The sequence below is a fragment of the Vidua macroura genome, chromosome 3 (genome assembly GCF_024509145.1).
Source record: "Vidua macroura isolate BioBank_ID:100142 chromosome 3, ASM2450914v1, whole genome shotgun sequence".
In the NCBI taxonomy this organism is placed as follows: Eukaryota; Metazoa; Chordata; class Aves; order Passeriformes; family Viduidae; genus Vidua; species Vidua macroura.
This window is the reverse complement of record NC_071573.1, coordinates 18,843,996-18,859,540: the sequence shown is the minus strand read 5'-3', so window position 1 is coordinate 18,859,540 and position 15,545 is coordinate 18,843,996. Positions and strand designations below refer to the sequence as shown.

At 35.5% G+C, this 15,545-nt stretch overlaps 1 protein-coding gene across 2 annotated transcripts in view; it reads left to right on the top strand.

The window, feature by feature from the left end:
* The window catches only part of BTBD9 (BTB domain containing 9), a 140,317-nt gene that overhangs the window by 3,869 nt on the left and 120,903 nt on the right, over positions 1-15,545 (top strand). For both annotated transcript variants that reach the window (XM_053972859.1, XM_053972857.1), the window contains exons 3-7: positions 3,101-3,311; positions 3,843-4,206; positions 5,804-6,068; positions 7,891-8,110; positions 11,969-12,088. In XM_053972859.1, the coding sequence (XP_053828834.1) occupies positions 3,101-3,311; positions 3,843-4,206; positions 5,804-6,068; positions 7,891-8,110; positions 11,969-12,088 (1,180 nt within the window). The remainder of the gene's footprint in view (positions 1-3,100; positions 3,312-3,842; positions 4,207-5,803; positions 6,069-7,890; positions 8,111-11,968; positions 12,089-15,545) is intronic.

Genomic DNA, 15,545 nt, shown 5'->3' with positions numbered 1-15,545 from the left:
TTTGATGACAGAAGATGCCAGAGGGAGCTTCAGGAAGGGCTCTGCCCAAGTTCTTAGCAGCATCCATCTTTTTTTTAATCACAAATAGTACTTTTGAATAACAACTAGAAAAAGACATGTTTAGCTATACAGGGAAGTTGTGAGCTCATAGCAACTTGGCACGACTAAAGAGGTTATTAAGTTTTACTTCCTCAAACAAGAAATGTACAGATCGCTTAAAGGGTTGCCTGAATTTGTACCATTAATGAATCCAGCCTAGGAAGATATGAATTAATGTATTATTTGGTTCTATATTTTGGAGGCAGGACTGTCTCACTGGTCTGCTTTATATGAAAAATCCACAATACTGACAAAACTTGTGTTGGAAGTCTGTACTGGTAGATAATAGATGAGTTGCCATGTTTCTTCAATATACTGGTGGTACCCATAGCGCACAGAAAAGGCATGAACACGGCTTTGTAAAGGTGACAGTGCCCAACACTTTGGGACATTCAAACATTTCAAAGGCCTCCTCAGCTTGTAGCTATCATTTGAGTCCTGTATTTCCTGTGCTCAGCAGGTTTGTGTTTGAAACTGATGGTGGAATAGTACAGATGGAGCCAGCAATTCAGAGAGCATTATACCTCAGAAGAAATTTGCCTTGCTGCTTACACACAGGCCAATATCTAAATTTCTACTTTCATTGCTTGCTGTTCAGCATCTTGATGTTCGTAAGAACTGGGCATCCTCAGGTCACTAGCAACTGTTCCCACTTCGGACTTTGCCCTCTTATATACAATGATACTTGTTTAGACAGAGGTTTATGTACTCTTGATAGGGAAGGGTGCTTTTGATTTTATTTGTTTATTTAACCTTAAATAGAAACAATTTCCTTTGAGCTTTTTTCCCTATTGGCACATGACAACATCCACAGCTACTGAAAGCAAAGTTAATGTGCAGCTGGTGGCATTCCTTTGTCTTCACTACTTTTACAGCCTCTCAGTTTTATTCCGACAGTACCTGTTCTTATTTTTTAAAGACAAGAGTGGATTCAGTAAACAAAGAAGTTGAAGATAGTAAAAAACTTGAAATAAAAATAGGTTGTAAAATTAAAATGTGCCAATATTTGTACATGGATGAAGTATCATAAATCAGCTTCCCGAATCAACAAATGTTTAAACTAGCAGAAAAGAGATAATACAGAATTCCTTGATGATGTGTAATTCACACGTAGTTGGTTTGCCTATTGCAAATGAATATCAACAACAGCAATTATGGGTGTGGTATGGAAGTCTTCAAGGAGTATGCAGACCTGAGATTTGTTACCTGAGCTGAGTAACAAATAACAAATACATCTTTTTGTATCATCCCTTGGTGTAATAAAGTTTTCTATTTTGAGGACATTTCAGTTTTACTGTTGTCTATAAACTCTTAAACCATTATGTTGTGATAAGTGGTATTGCTGGTACAAACAGATGTTGCTGGGCTGATGTAATCAGCTTAATCTTGCTTATTAGAAAGTAAATATTACTGAAAGTGTATGTCGAATAAATCAAAATTGTCTTAACTAATTGTAAGTTAACCAATGCAAGTGGAAGAAATAGTCTATTATGATGAAAACCTGAAAATTAATTTGCTTTCATGTCAGGATAGATGAATGACTACAGTGTTCTGTGTTCCCATGATTAGGCTGCCTCCAGTATCTTGGCCGGTGTTGGTTCTGTGCTGTAGTGGCTACACAGGCACACAGCATCTAATTCAAGTAGCAGAGACAGCCAGTGGAAACCTGGGAGTTTGTTCCCATTTGTGTTGTGATCTATGATTGATTTAGTATGCTGTATTTTTCTTAAATTCTATTTTCTATTTCTATCACATTTTGTTTTTTTTCATTTGAGGTTCTTTGGGACTGTGTTTCCACAGTATCTTGATTTTGGGTAAAGCATTTCCCTGTATTAAAGTGCAAATAATAATTAACCCCAAGTGCATCTGTTTAGGGTTTTTTTACATATTTTCTCATAGTATTTTTACAGTAGAACCTAAAAGTGTATTTCTGTCATGAATATTTGATTTGAAAGATTAATGTGTTAGGTGTGTGTAAGGTATGGCCTCATCGTTTTCTTGGTTTGTGTGGTACACTACCTTTCTTCAGCACTGGGTATCTGCCCATTTTGAAAAGTGCCTAGTAACTGGAGCAGGGAAGATATCTCTGAAGATATGGATGGTCATTATCTGAAACAACCAACCTCTTTTTAAAGAAAAGTAAACCGAAGTGTCACAGTAGAAGCCAATATAAGACCTAAATTGACTTTTGGGTGCTCTTGCCATTGAGACTACAGAAAGCCTCTGTTGCCAAAATAAACCAAAACCATAAAAAGCTAAAACCTGTTGTGAATGAAGAAGAAACAAAAGAATTCCATAGAAGATATGGCTGATGCAGTCATTTCTATTACACATTAGTGGGCAATCTCCTAATTTTATGACTGAGAGGTATCAAGGGAGTTGTTTTTATACATGTATCTGTATATATGTGTGTGTGTATATATATGTGCAGGAACAAGAAGTCATCAAGAAAACTGAGTGTAAAGAATAAGAAAATTGAATTGTACATTGTAAAGCTTTTCTCTCTGACAGACTGTGTTATTTATTAATAGTTATCCTGATTGTTTATTTTCTCCCAATTTTGAAAAGCTGAATAGAAACCTGCAAAAACATTTTTTACTTTTCACTGATTCTAGTACAGACTGGAGTGTTAAGACTAAGCTTAAATTGATCACATTGCTTATTTCTATTTTGTATGTGTGCATTTTAATTCAGATAAAATTGCTTTCTAATGCTTTCTAATGATGTAAAATAGTTTAATTTTTAATTCCCTTTGTTGGAAACTTTCTTTTAAGTAAATGAGTTGACTGAATAACGAGGTGATAATTCTCTGAAATACTTAGCTAGAATTGTTGGTGCAAGCTGTGTTGAGTCTGGTTGAAAACAAACTTTTGTAGAAAACCTCAGTTTAATTTTTCTTATATAATTACTTAGATCAGTCACTTTTTTGTTATTGCAGTTATGCTTGCTGTTTTTGATATTTTTGCCCAGTGTGATACTGCTTTCTTTCTTTGTCCTTTAGGCTATCAGTATCACCATCCCTCCAAGATGAGTAACAGCCACCCGCTTCGTCCATACACGGCTGTGGGGGAGATCGACCACGTCCACATTCTGTCAGAGCACATTGGTGCTCTAATGAACGGGGAGGAATACAGTGATGTTACCTTTATTGTGGAAAAGAAGCGTTTTCCGGCGCACAGAGTGATCCTGGCTGCTAGATGCCATTATTTCAGGTGAAGTAAGGCTTTTTGTCAGGCTCACAGGAAGTTTTTGTGCAGATGAGATAAACATTATTTCCCTATGAACTTTTCAGGGTGTAATCATCTGTCCATTGAGTGTGACCTTTTCTGTGTGAATGTTTCCCAGCACATCAAATCATTGTGTTCAAATAGAAAAAGATAAATACCATGTCACAGTGTTATTCTTTTGACCTTCATTAAATTGGATTTTGAAGGTAGTTTCACAAATTCAAGAGAAAGAGAACTTGAGAGCGAGAAAGTACTACTGCAGAGTTGTTTTGATTTCTCAGAGTATAAATGGTGTGTTTCTATGCAATATAGTCAGATAGCAAGTTTCATTTTGATGAATTGGAGTTGAGAAGAGGTTTGGCTGACACAGACTAGGATATATATTTTAAAACTAGGAATTATACTAATCCAACTAGTTTTAAGAGCTGGAAATTTTCAACAGAAATACATTTAATATCCCAGTGAATTTTGTCAGTGGGATAAGCTACTAACTAAACAAAACTCTCTTCCTTATAGAGCATTATTGTACGGAGGAATGAGAGAATCTCAGCCTGAAGCAGAAATTCCTCTTCAGGACACCACTGCAGAAGCATTTACCATGCTGTTGAAATACATTTACACTGGTCGTGCTACGCTACGAGATGAGAAGGAAGAGGTTCTTCTTGACTTCTTAAGCCTAGCACATAAATACGGATTCCCAGAACTGGAGGATTCCACGTCTGAGTATCTTTGCACAATACTTAACATTCAGAATGTCTGTATGACTTTTGATGTTGCCAGTCTTTATTCTCTTCCCAAATTAACTTTTATGTGCTGTATGTTCATGGATAGAAATGCCCAAGAGGTGCTCTCCAGCGAAGGCTTCTTGTCACTTTCTAAGGTATATCTTTAGTTTGTACTTTTTTTCCCCAATACTGCTAATTTTAATGGTAATACAATTTTGTGATGAAATACTAATGGGGGGCACCAATTAAAAACTTGTGTTAGCTCATAGTTATTTTATGCTGGTGAAACTGTGATGGTCAGAAATGCTCAAGATAAGCTGAACTGAAAATTCTGGCAATCTGTTCTGAATTTTTTAGGTATTGGCCAGTCAATGTAGTTTAATATAGCATATCTAATGGAGTGTTCTAAAAGATGGCAGCAGGCAATCTAATTTTAATTTGTCTTATTCCATCTGTTCCTGGTATAATATAATTTGGCTTCTGAACGCTGCAGAGGGGATTTGACTTGAATATGACAGGACATACTTTGTTCTATTAATTCCTTGATACAGGCTTCATCAGTGATGGGTGATTTTTATGCTGGGTGATCTAAAGCATTCTGGAGATTACTGTGATTTATATTGCTGATTGTCATCATGTTCTGAACTTGCAGAATATGGTGGTGTCGTATGGTGGTTTGGGTTTTTTGTGTGTTGTTTTTTTTGTTAGATGTATAAATACTTGTGACTGAGTCTGGCTGTTCTATGAAGTTGAAATTTTGCACTTACTCTGGAGGAGTCTTTGGGCTGGACTTAATAGTGAGAGTTTTTTCAAGTAGTGTTCACATGAAGCAGCATAGCACCTTGAATGAATGATGCTTTAATTGGGGCTTTTTAAAGTGTTTTTTCCTTAGGGGGAGAGCTGTGAAGGGTCTATTCCTTGAATGAATATATGACACTGCTGTAAATTACTCATTATATAAGGGAAAAAGATTTTTTTTCTCTCTCTGTACTTTGTCATATGCAGTTTGTTAAATCTGAGTTCTGAGAGTGTATTATCAATAAAGAAATGAGCAAAACACCATTCATCAGGAAGTGCACACTTTGAGGTCTTTGACATAGCCAGTCCTGGTATATATGAGAGATCTTTCCTTTTTCTAGGTGAGCTCCTGATTATTCTGCTAGCTAAGTGAAAAGAAAAAAGCTGTTTGATTATTTGTGTTCTCATTTTGCAGTCAGTGGGTTTTCTACATCAATAAGAGCCACTGGAGTTTTTACCTGGTGATTCTTAGTTGGTACCAAAAGAGAGAGACTGTGACAGGACAGAAATCCCAAGTAGTTAGAAATGGTTAAAAAAAGTGGTTTCGAGCAACACTTTTTTTTCTCATCAGTGGTCTTATAGCAACCTAAGGTTAAAGGAATATTTTGAACTATACTGCTAAGTCCCCAAATCTCTTATAATATTCCAAAGTAAATTTGAACTACTGAATGGTATTATATTGATTTGATTAGTTCTCTACATTTCAAATTTTTCTAGTGATTTTGTTATATTGTCTATTATCTTGGTCATGGATTCTGTAATTCTTGCATAACTAAAACAATCTACAGTTTCAGGGAGTCACTCCTTTAGAGATTATTTTTAAAAGCTATAAGTTAAAATAGCCATTAATTTTTGCCTTATTTGAATTTTCCTTGATTTAAAAAAAAAATAAAATTCAACTTAATTTCTGTTTATTTAGGGGGTATATTTTTTGTTCTTATTTCTCTTTTCCAGGCTGCCCTTCTAAGTATTGTACTGAGAGACTCATTTGCAGCTCCTGAAAAGGACATTTTCCAAGCTTTGATGAACTGGTGTAAACATAACCCCAAGGAAAACCATGCTGAAATCATGCAAGCAGTCCGTTTGCCACTAATGAGTCTAACAGAACTACTGAATGTTGTAAGACCTTCTGGACTGTTGTCACCTGATGCCATCCTAGATGCCATTAAGATTCGTTCTGAGAGTCGGGACATGGACCTCAACTACAGGGGCATGCTAAGTAAGCATCAGGTTTTTTGTTTGTTTCCTTCTCATTTAGTGACTGGTTGTCTGGAGGATATGATTAATTTGTGCTTTGAGTTTTCATCTATTACTGTGTGTTATAAAAGGTTTATAGTATGAAACATCTTGTTATGTAGCTGTTATTCCAAATTAATTCTTGATATTAGTCAATTATTTTCTTGCTTTGTACCTCAGATATTGCTCAAACATGAACGTAATACCATTTTCCTAGAGGAAGTGGTAATTTAATAGAAAAAGTTTTACAAAATCATTGAAAATTAAAATCAGTTGGCTGTGAGATATATGATATTTAAATGGTTTTATGTTGATAGTGATTTGTTTTCTACTTCATAAACATTTTCATGGTTTCTCCACTACTTATGACTTTTACTCTTCACATGCTTGTCTAAATAGTTGAAACAAGTCTCTGAAGTAGTTTTAATGGAAACTTAAAATGTGTAAGAAGCCTTGTGTTTGACTTTTTTCTGTGCTCTCTGTTAATTCAACAAGAGTATCTAACACTCAAGCTTTAAAAAGCTATTGTTAACCATCTAATGTGTGAATTTGACCCACAGCAAAATAAAAAAAGTTCAGTGTTCTTTAAGAGTCCGCACTGTATTCTCAGTCTTGCTTGATGAGCCCTGAAAATTACTGCTATCTTACAATTGCATATTCTTTGTTCTCCCTTAGAAGTTATAGTTACTAATATTTAAACATATGGGTATTGTGAAAGTCTTGTTATGTGAGACATTCTGTTGACAATGCAGTAGATACATTTGAATAAGTCAAATGGTCTTCTCTGGCTTCTTTTCCTGGATATTCGTCTCCACAATAAAATTCTCCCAATCACAGCTCTTTTGAGAGTGGAATTTCTTTGTTGTTTTAGTACTCATTCAGGGTCTTGAAACGTTTTCTATTTGTGGAAATGTTGATGACCACTTACCACTTCAAATTCTGTTCTTTAGATGTCAAATTTTTATCAGCCTGTTAAAATTCATACTTTTGTTGTCAGCCTGCCTGAAATGTTTGGGGCAGCTTTTCATAATTTAGTTTTCAGATCATATTTTCTAGGATCTCTCCTCAAACAAGGCTGTTGAAAACGTCTTTTGAAGAGGCTAGTTTGCAGAGTATTGTTCTGTAGTTGAAGTTAGGGATCATTATTCTCAGCTTGAATGAGGCTGTTCTAGGACACAGGCTTATGTGAAATGGTGGCATAAAAAACTTGCTTTCCTATGTGAGTTCAAAGCCCAAGTAGCCAAAAGTTTTCCATTTCACTTGAGCTCATTTAGCTTTGCAGGGTACTGGAAGCTTGTGTAGCTGTCAGAGGAGCATGCATGGCTTTACTGCTGTATACATGACTCTGCAAATTCAGGATGCAGCTTGAATATCCTGCATCAGGATGCATTTTCTGTTTGATACACATCTTGTACACTTAAATTTCTTCCATTTAAGGGGGGAAAAATACCCAATAAAAGCGAAACCATAAGCAAACAGCAGTTGACAGGTGCAACAGAATTCTGTAAAATCATGAAGGGGACTTAGAATGGAGCTGCTACATAATAGTGAATTATTGCAGCTTTATTACCATAAAGCCTGTAGGAGATACCAAATAAAATCGAATAAGCTAAATTCTTTTAATGCCTCTTTTTTATCTTCTTTTCCCTTTTTTTTTTTTTTTTTTTCCTTAGAGCATGTGTTTGTGGTCAAGAAAATATACTAGCAATAAATCTTTGGTCTGACCTAATAGAGTTGATATTCAGAACATCAAATTTGCAGTATCAGAGTGTAAAATTTAAGCAGTTATTTCCTTTTCTTCTTAGTACCAGGGGAGAATATTGCAACAATGAAGTATGGAGCTCAAGTTGTAAAAGGGGAGCTGAAGTCTGCTCTTTTGGATGGAGACACTCAGAACTATGACCTGGATCATGGATTCTCTCGACACCCGATCAACGATGACTGCCGCTCCGGAATTGAGATTAAACTAGGCCAGCCCTCAATAATCAACCACATACGAATTCTCCTGTGGGACAGAGACAGTCGGTAGGTGCCAAGGTGACATAAAAAGGGAAAGTAATGCATTTTGTAGTGGAGATAATGTAGCAGTGTAAACTATAATATAAATACTTTATGGAAATAGCATGGTAGTGTTGGATATGACAGTTGCAAGGTTTATTTGGAAACAGCCTGATTTTTAAATGGAATTTTGGTTACTTACACACCAGATCATACTTAGACATGTTAAACTATCTCAAAGTACTTCAATGTTTTTTTACGTATTTGCATTTCAAACATTAAAAGGTCTTTTCTGTTCCAATTTTTTCAATATATCAAAACTGTTAAGAAATGGCACACTTTTGACAATAAGATTGGACTTGGACTTGATCTTGGAGGTCTTTTCCAGCATAAATTATTCTGTGTTTTTGTAATTCAGAGGTAGTAAAATTTATTTAGAATGTGAATTACCAACTGACTACAGTAGTTATTAGAAGCCACTTCATGGTTAGACTGCTGAAATATGAATTGTCATAGATGCCATAGCCAGTTGTTACTGAGCTACTTTAGATTATTATGGAATGTATGAAAATTCAAATTAAGCTCATATGAACAACTGAGAGGCTGCTGAAGTAGAAAAAATGCAGGGTTCTTTTTCTCGGAGAAATTTAATATATTAATTTTGTAACTTGCCGTGACAAAGATCTTACAGTTTTTATAGCTCAGCAGGTATTCATAAGCTGTTAAAAACAATAAAAACAAGCTACTTATACATTTATTATATGCCTTATTACCTTTCTGATAAGGGATTAATTTTATTTTATTTCCAAAAAAAAAACCAGTTTAGCATTGCAGAACAGTTGTATTTTGCTTTTTTAGCTAAGCCATGTTATTCTAGAACAAGGTATATAAAAGTTTTAGTTAGGGTGGGACTTCTTGTAAATTTAAATCAATTTTTAAATATGAATTAGTTACTAATAATTCAAAACTAATTAATTTTAGCTGTTTATCTCTTTCAAGGAAGTTCTCTTAATTCAGTTCAGCTGAAATTATTTTCACTTCTGTTTCTTTTGTAAAGATCAAAAAGTGGATCTTTGAAGGTATAAGGAACTGCATCATATAATATACTAGTTGTGCTAGAAGATCAACCAAATTTATGAAACAATTATCAACCAACTTTATAAAATCTGAAACAGTGTTAGAGATATATTAGTAAATGAGTTCTCTAGCAATTTTTAGAGAACTTGTGTAACTGGTAAAATGCCCCTCATCTGCAGGGCATAAATTGAGCTGCTGAAACTCAAGGAAAAAAATGTTCTCCTTGGGACAACTTCTTACAAAGTTATCTGTTGCTTGGCATCCTGTGTGCTTCATCTGAAATTTGTAGAACAAACTATTATTGCTGGCAGAATATCTGACAAGATGGATCTCTAGAGATTTTTGTCTTCATAAAATACTGAGGGCTCAGCAGTTTAAGATCTAGTTTCTGTGTCATACTGATTTTTAATTTTATTTTTTTTTTAATCATCCTGATTTCTGTGGAAAGTTTGCTATTGAGCTTTCTTTTGCTTCCCAGCAGGTATAGTACTGGAATTAGTACTATCTGTCCCGTGCAAGGCCGGGATTTGGACTTTGATCATCCTAGGGGTTCCTTTCTAATTCAGAATATTCTGTGTTTCTCTGTTCTATGAATTGTCAAGCTTTTTTCCCTCCAATAACTCAACTGTCTAAGATAAATGGAAAAGGAGGCATGTGGAGTACTTTGTCTGTTTGTGGGGTCCTCAGTATAAGATACTGACTTCCTGGAGTGAGTTCAGCAGGATGCCAAGATGAAGGCTGGAGCACATGAGAAACAGCTGTTTTAAGATGAGCAGGCTTAGAAGGGAGAATTTGTTGCTCTCCTCACCTATTCAGTGGAAGAATGTAAAGAATACAGGGACAGAGTTGTCTTGCAGCTGTGTGCTGAGAGTGCAGAGAGCAGTGGACACAAGCAGAAAGATAAATTAATAATAAATATTAGGAAAACAATTTACAGTGGGGTAGTTGAACTTGGGAAGAGTTTGACCAGAGAGGTGTGCAGAAATTTGCCAGCCAAGATCTTAAGGATCTGGGATTGCCCAGGCATGTCCACGTCTCTCTTGCTCTGAGATTATCCTTGCTTTTTGTAGAGATCTTTTCCTTTCGGCCGTCTTTGTCTAACAATTGCTGGCCACTAAACTGCGTCTTTCTCATGGGATGCATGACTAATATCTTCTAAGGAGGTGTTTGAACATCTGTACAGACATGAACAGATCTGTACAGCATGATTGCTTCTTGTTGAACAATTTTTTAAGCTACTCTCTTAGTTTTAACTGTCTGTGTGAAGCTCTGATGTGTTCGATATTCTTAACACAGAACCAAGTGGAAACTAGCAGGTGTTTTACACCTCTAGTTCAGAGGTGTTAACAGCTGAATCTTAGCTGTAAAAGTGCTAAGGGGAGGCTATCCAAACTGCATCTGCAAGTAAGATGCTATTCAGCCTTAAATAAATTAAAGGCATACCATTGTGTATGATAATGGAACTGTGTTTTTGAGGTAATTTTTTTTGTTTGGTATCTTCAGAAACCAAAAAGTAGCATGTTCTGTATTGGTTACAAATATATGTTAGTTAGCATTGATGAGAACCTCTAAATTCTTAAGGCAGAGAGGACTGACAGAGGTCAGTAACTTTTGTATACAAACTGCTCAAACTCTAAAACTTTGCTGCCTAGTTTGGTCAAGCAGACATATGTTAGTAATAGTATTGCTGCTAAAACACATTGAATTAATGTGGGTTGTGAGTATTACATATCTGACTGGTGTGAATGTGAAAGCTGGTTATGCAATTGACATTTAAAGACTCAGCCTTACCTTTCCAAGATATTAACCAACTATCTAACATTTTAAGGATTTTAAAACAATATCATTTTAAATCCATACTCTTTTAAAAGTCCTCGGTAAAATTAGAAATACTAATAAGGGCATTAATGTTTAATAAGAAATGCTTGTGTAGAACTCTTTAGGAGTGACTCCTCTGTAGAAATCAGTGTGAAAGGATGTTAAGTGCTGACATGGTGCTGTTGAAATGCCTGTGAACGTTGCAGACTAGTTCCTTAGGAGGAGGAAAATACTCTGAAACATATATTCTGTGACTTGCAGTTCCACAAGTGAAATTTCTACTTTACTCTAAGCATTACAGTCGTGGATATAATAGGGAATTAGCTGTAACTTTTACGTTCTAGTTTGGGTTTGCTTTCTTTTAACAGCAAACTGTAAGGTAAACATAACTGACAAGCAAGAGGAAGGCACAGATTCTGTCAGTGGCTTTTTTATTTTTCATGAGGTAATTTTGGAGTGTGTAAGGAAGAAATGACAGGCTCTGTGATGGATCATAAAGAACTGAAAAGGTCAGAAGTAAAGAACTGGAAGGGTCAGAAGTGAAGAAAACATCAGTGCAAATGGTCATAAAGTAAATTTGCTTTTTTCAAGTGAGGAGTTTGAATTTGCATTTTTGATCTAGTAATTGTTTTTCATTTTTTCTTTATTGATTTAGCAATAGAAGTAGTATTGTATCACTAGTGGTGGTTTAGTTTTATTCTATGAGGAAAGAATATAAATGATAATTTTTATGACAAAGTCTCCATTTCACTTTTTGAGGCATAGTAGTGTCATCTAATGACTGTAGATTGTGAGTGTGTGGATGTTTTAAATCATTCTGAAAATACATCTTAACTGTGAGAGTTGCTTTTCAAAGTTAGTTTGAAAATAGGGATCTGGGTTAGAACAGTTTTCTTTTCAACACAACTGAAAATCCAGAAGTCAGTGTAAAATTTAATACCTAAAATTTGTTGACTTGTATTTTAATCAGTGTTTTTTGACAATCCATAGGTCTTACTCCTACTACATTGAGGTGTCCATGGATGAGTTGGACTGGATTCGGGTTATCGATCACTCTAAATACCTCTGTCGGTCCTGGCAGAACCTGTACTTTCCTGCCCGTGTCTGCAGGTTAGTTCATCAGTGTAATATACAGTGGCTGACTGTAAAGAATGTAGGCACCAAAATAAGTTGCTGGACTTTGCTACTTCATTATCTATTTCTGAAAATGTGTTATATCTCAACTTACTTTTATCAGCTATGCTAAAAAATAGTTTATCTTAGTTTTATAATAATTTCTTATCCTTTTCTAATATTAATGTAATTGATACAATGCAGCCATCCAGTTTGAAAGCTATGGTTTTTCCATATCTACCTATCTCTTTCTCCTTTCTTTTTTTTTTTTTTTTTTTTTGAATCATATCTACCTTTTTTGCAGCTGATGCTGGGTTTTTTTCACTCAGTAGTGAGCATCATTCCTTGACTGCCTAAATGTTTATAATGCACTTAAATACTTACTGTAGAACTTGAAAATGTATTTTTATGTATTATGTATTTTCTACTGATGGAGTGTTTTAAATAGTTGTGAAAGAGAGAAAGGGGAAAGTTAGGACTAAGGAGCTTTGAGGAATGCCTCCAATGTGCTGTTTTAGTTGCCACAGTATAGGAAAAATATTAAAATATTAGAGAGGGTCCAAAGGAGGGCAACGAAGGTGGTGAAGAGCCTTGAGGGGAAGCTGTATGAGGAGCAGGCAAGCTCGCTTGGTCTGTTCAGCCTGGAGAAGAAGAGAATGAGGGGAGACTTCATTGCAGTGACACCTTCCTTGTGAGGGGAAGAGGAGGGGCAGACACTGATCTCTTCTCTGTGGTACCCAGTGACAGGACCTGAGGGAATGACCTGAAGTTGTGTCAAGGAGATTTAGGATGGATACTAGAAAAAGGTTCTTCAGCCAGGGGGGTGGTTGGGCACTGGAACAGGCTCCCCAGGGAAGTGATCACAGCACCAGCCTGACAGTTCAAGAAGCATTTGGACAATACTCTTGGGCACAAGGTGTGATTCTTGGGGATGGTGCCGTGCAGGGCTAGGACAGGGACTTTGATGGTCCTTGTGGGTCCCTTCCACATCAGCATATTCTGAGATTCTGCCATTCTGTGAAAATTACTAGATGGATTTAAGTGTTGTTAAAGTAGTGATGGTTTTTTTAACTGTAGGTGTTGGGAATTCTGCAAGAAGCTGATAATCACATTGAAGCAGTCTTATTCAAAAACTGAATTGAGCTAATTGATAGGGAGAATACAACCTGTAGATACCGAAGATGCTGTCATCATTAGGTTTTGGGTCATAGACCCTGAGAGGAAATGACCTATAATTCTGTAATAATTATTCTGTAGACATAAACTTTTTAATTGGCACAGCAACTCTTGGAATCTCCATGGAGAGAAGTGCTTTGTTTTTCCCAAAGAAATCCTGTTCTTTTCTACAAATCTCTGTTCCTCATTATCATACTCACAAAATGGTAGGGAATTTTTTGGAGGTGCAGCTTATTTGAAGGGCAAGTGGAAGAACTAAAGAGAAAGTCATGTAGCAGCCTAAGCTTATGAGCACTTACTGTTAAGGAGCTGTAACCTTAAGGCAAAATATGAATTCTCAGCTGAGTTGCCATAATAATTAAGTATAGTTTAGATAAGGTTTTCTGTAATCTTAATTTACATTAGTGAATTGAAGCCTATATTGAAGAGTTCCTTATTTAATTACATTAAAATAAATAGTTAGGTATTACTTGAGGGTTGAGTCTCCTTTAATCAGGAATTTTGATGAAATTCCCTCCAGGAGAGAGGCTTTGAGCAGGGGAGGCTATGTACACCTAGATATTAGTATTAGAGACTTACTTATCTGTCTTTTTAATCAATAATCTGTTCAGAAAGAAATATGCAAGGACTACTAAACTTTTCTTTGTTTCCAATTTCAGTGTTTTGTGGCAATGTATTTAAGTAGTTCTGTTTACTTAAACAAGATAAATTAGTTATTTCCCGTATACTAACGTACACAAAACAGAAATCCTAATATACATAACATTTTCTTGTCACCTAAAAAAGAGGTGTTCTCCAGTCTTGTAAGCACAGATTTAAAATACGAGCTAATATGAGATTGTCAGAATGTATTCCTTTAATACTTGATACTCTGTTTCACAGGCATGTTGTACATGCTTATCAAGGGACAGATATGTTTTAAGTGTTTTATATTCTCTATTTTGCTCAGTGCTGCTTCTGTTGAATAGTCTTGTTTTAGTGTCTCAAGTCCCAGTGCCAAAATTTTCCTGTTAATGGACAACAGTACAGAGGATTGGAAGCATCGTGTTATGTTCTGTCTTCTTGCCATTAGTTTTGGCATTTTACTCTTTTTGTCTTACTAATGCAGATAGTATTTTTAAAAGCAATCACTTAGGGAACCATGCTGCAAATTTTTTAAAATTTTGAATGCATTTTTAGTAGATAATCATGGACTAAATGCCTTACCAGGAAGGTCTTCAATTAGGTGGTGGTTTGGGATTTTTTTTTTTTTTTATTTAAAAAAAATTATTTTAGCTCAAAGTGCTTTATGAGGTCACTGTGTAAGATGTCATTTTGAGGTGCAACAAAGAATTGAAAAGTAGAATTATTGGCTGTGGTTTTTTTAATTTGCCTACCTTTGTCCAAAGTGAGGGAGTAGAACATGTACAGGTTGTTGAAGGACAGCCAGTTGTCTGATACACTAGAGCAATTGTTCATAGATTATAAACAGGATATGAGCCCTGCAAAATCAGGCAGGGTTAGTTGCCTTTTTGAGTTACCTTTCACATTAGTTGTAAAAGGTGAGAGCTGTCAATGTCTTAACTGATATGTTCATCTAAGTGTTAAGAAGCTACTCAAGCATTTCCGTGGACATAAAAATTGATGGAGTGTGTCTTTTATTTGCATGTGTACAGGTTGGGGTTTTTGTTTGTCTTTTTGAAAACCTGTAACTATCCTCTTAAGCAAATCTATCCATATTGAATTGTACAATCAATGCCTTTTCCCACAAGCTGGATGAAAAAATGCAACTTTCTGGCCATTAGTTGTTAAATAAAATAAATTATTTATATGACAGTGAATTAAGACCAATTCAACCTCCTTAATTAATCATTTTTCATGAGTGTCATAGTCTCTATCATGTTTTGATTTTTTTGATATATGGAGTATTATGGAATATTTACAGTAGCGTTGGAGTTAGGTGTCACTGTTAGGTTGGATGTGACATATACGCACACACACGTGATCAGGATCTAAGAAGAAAAACTTCATTCTGTATGTTCTCTAGCTTATATACTCTTAACAAAGCATGATCTTAAGTCATTAACTACATCACAATAACTTATTATATTCATTGGTGCAAAGCAATTAACGTCAATATAATTGGCAAACGTTTTACAGAAATTTAATAAAGCACATATATGCATTTACTTATGCACGTAGTTTAACTTACAAAAATTTTCACGTATCTTTCCTAATCTGTTGCCATGCTGACGGCCTTGTCTTGCTATGGATACACTTGAAAATCATCCATTGTTAT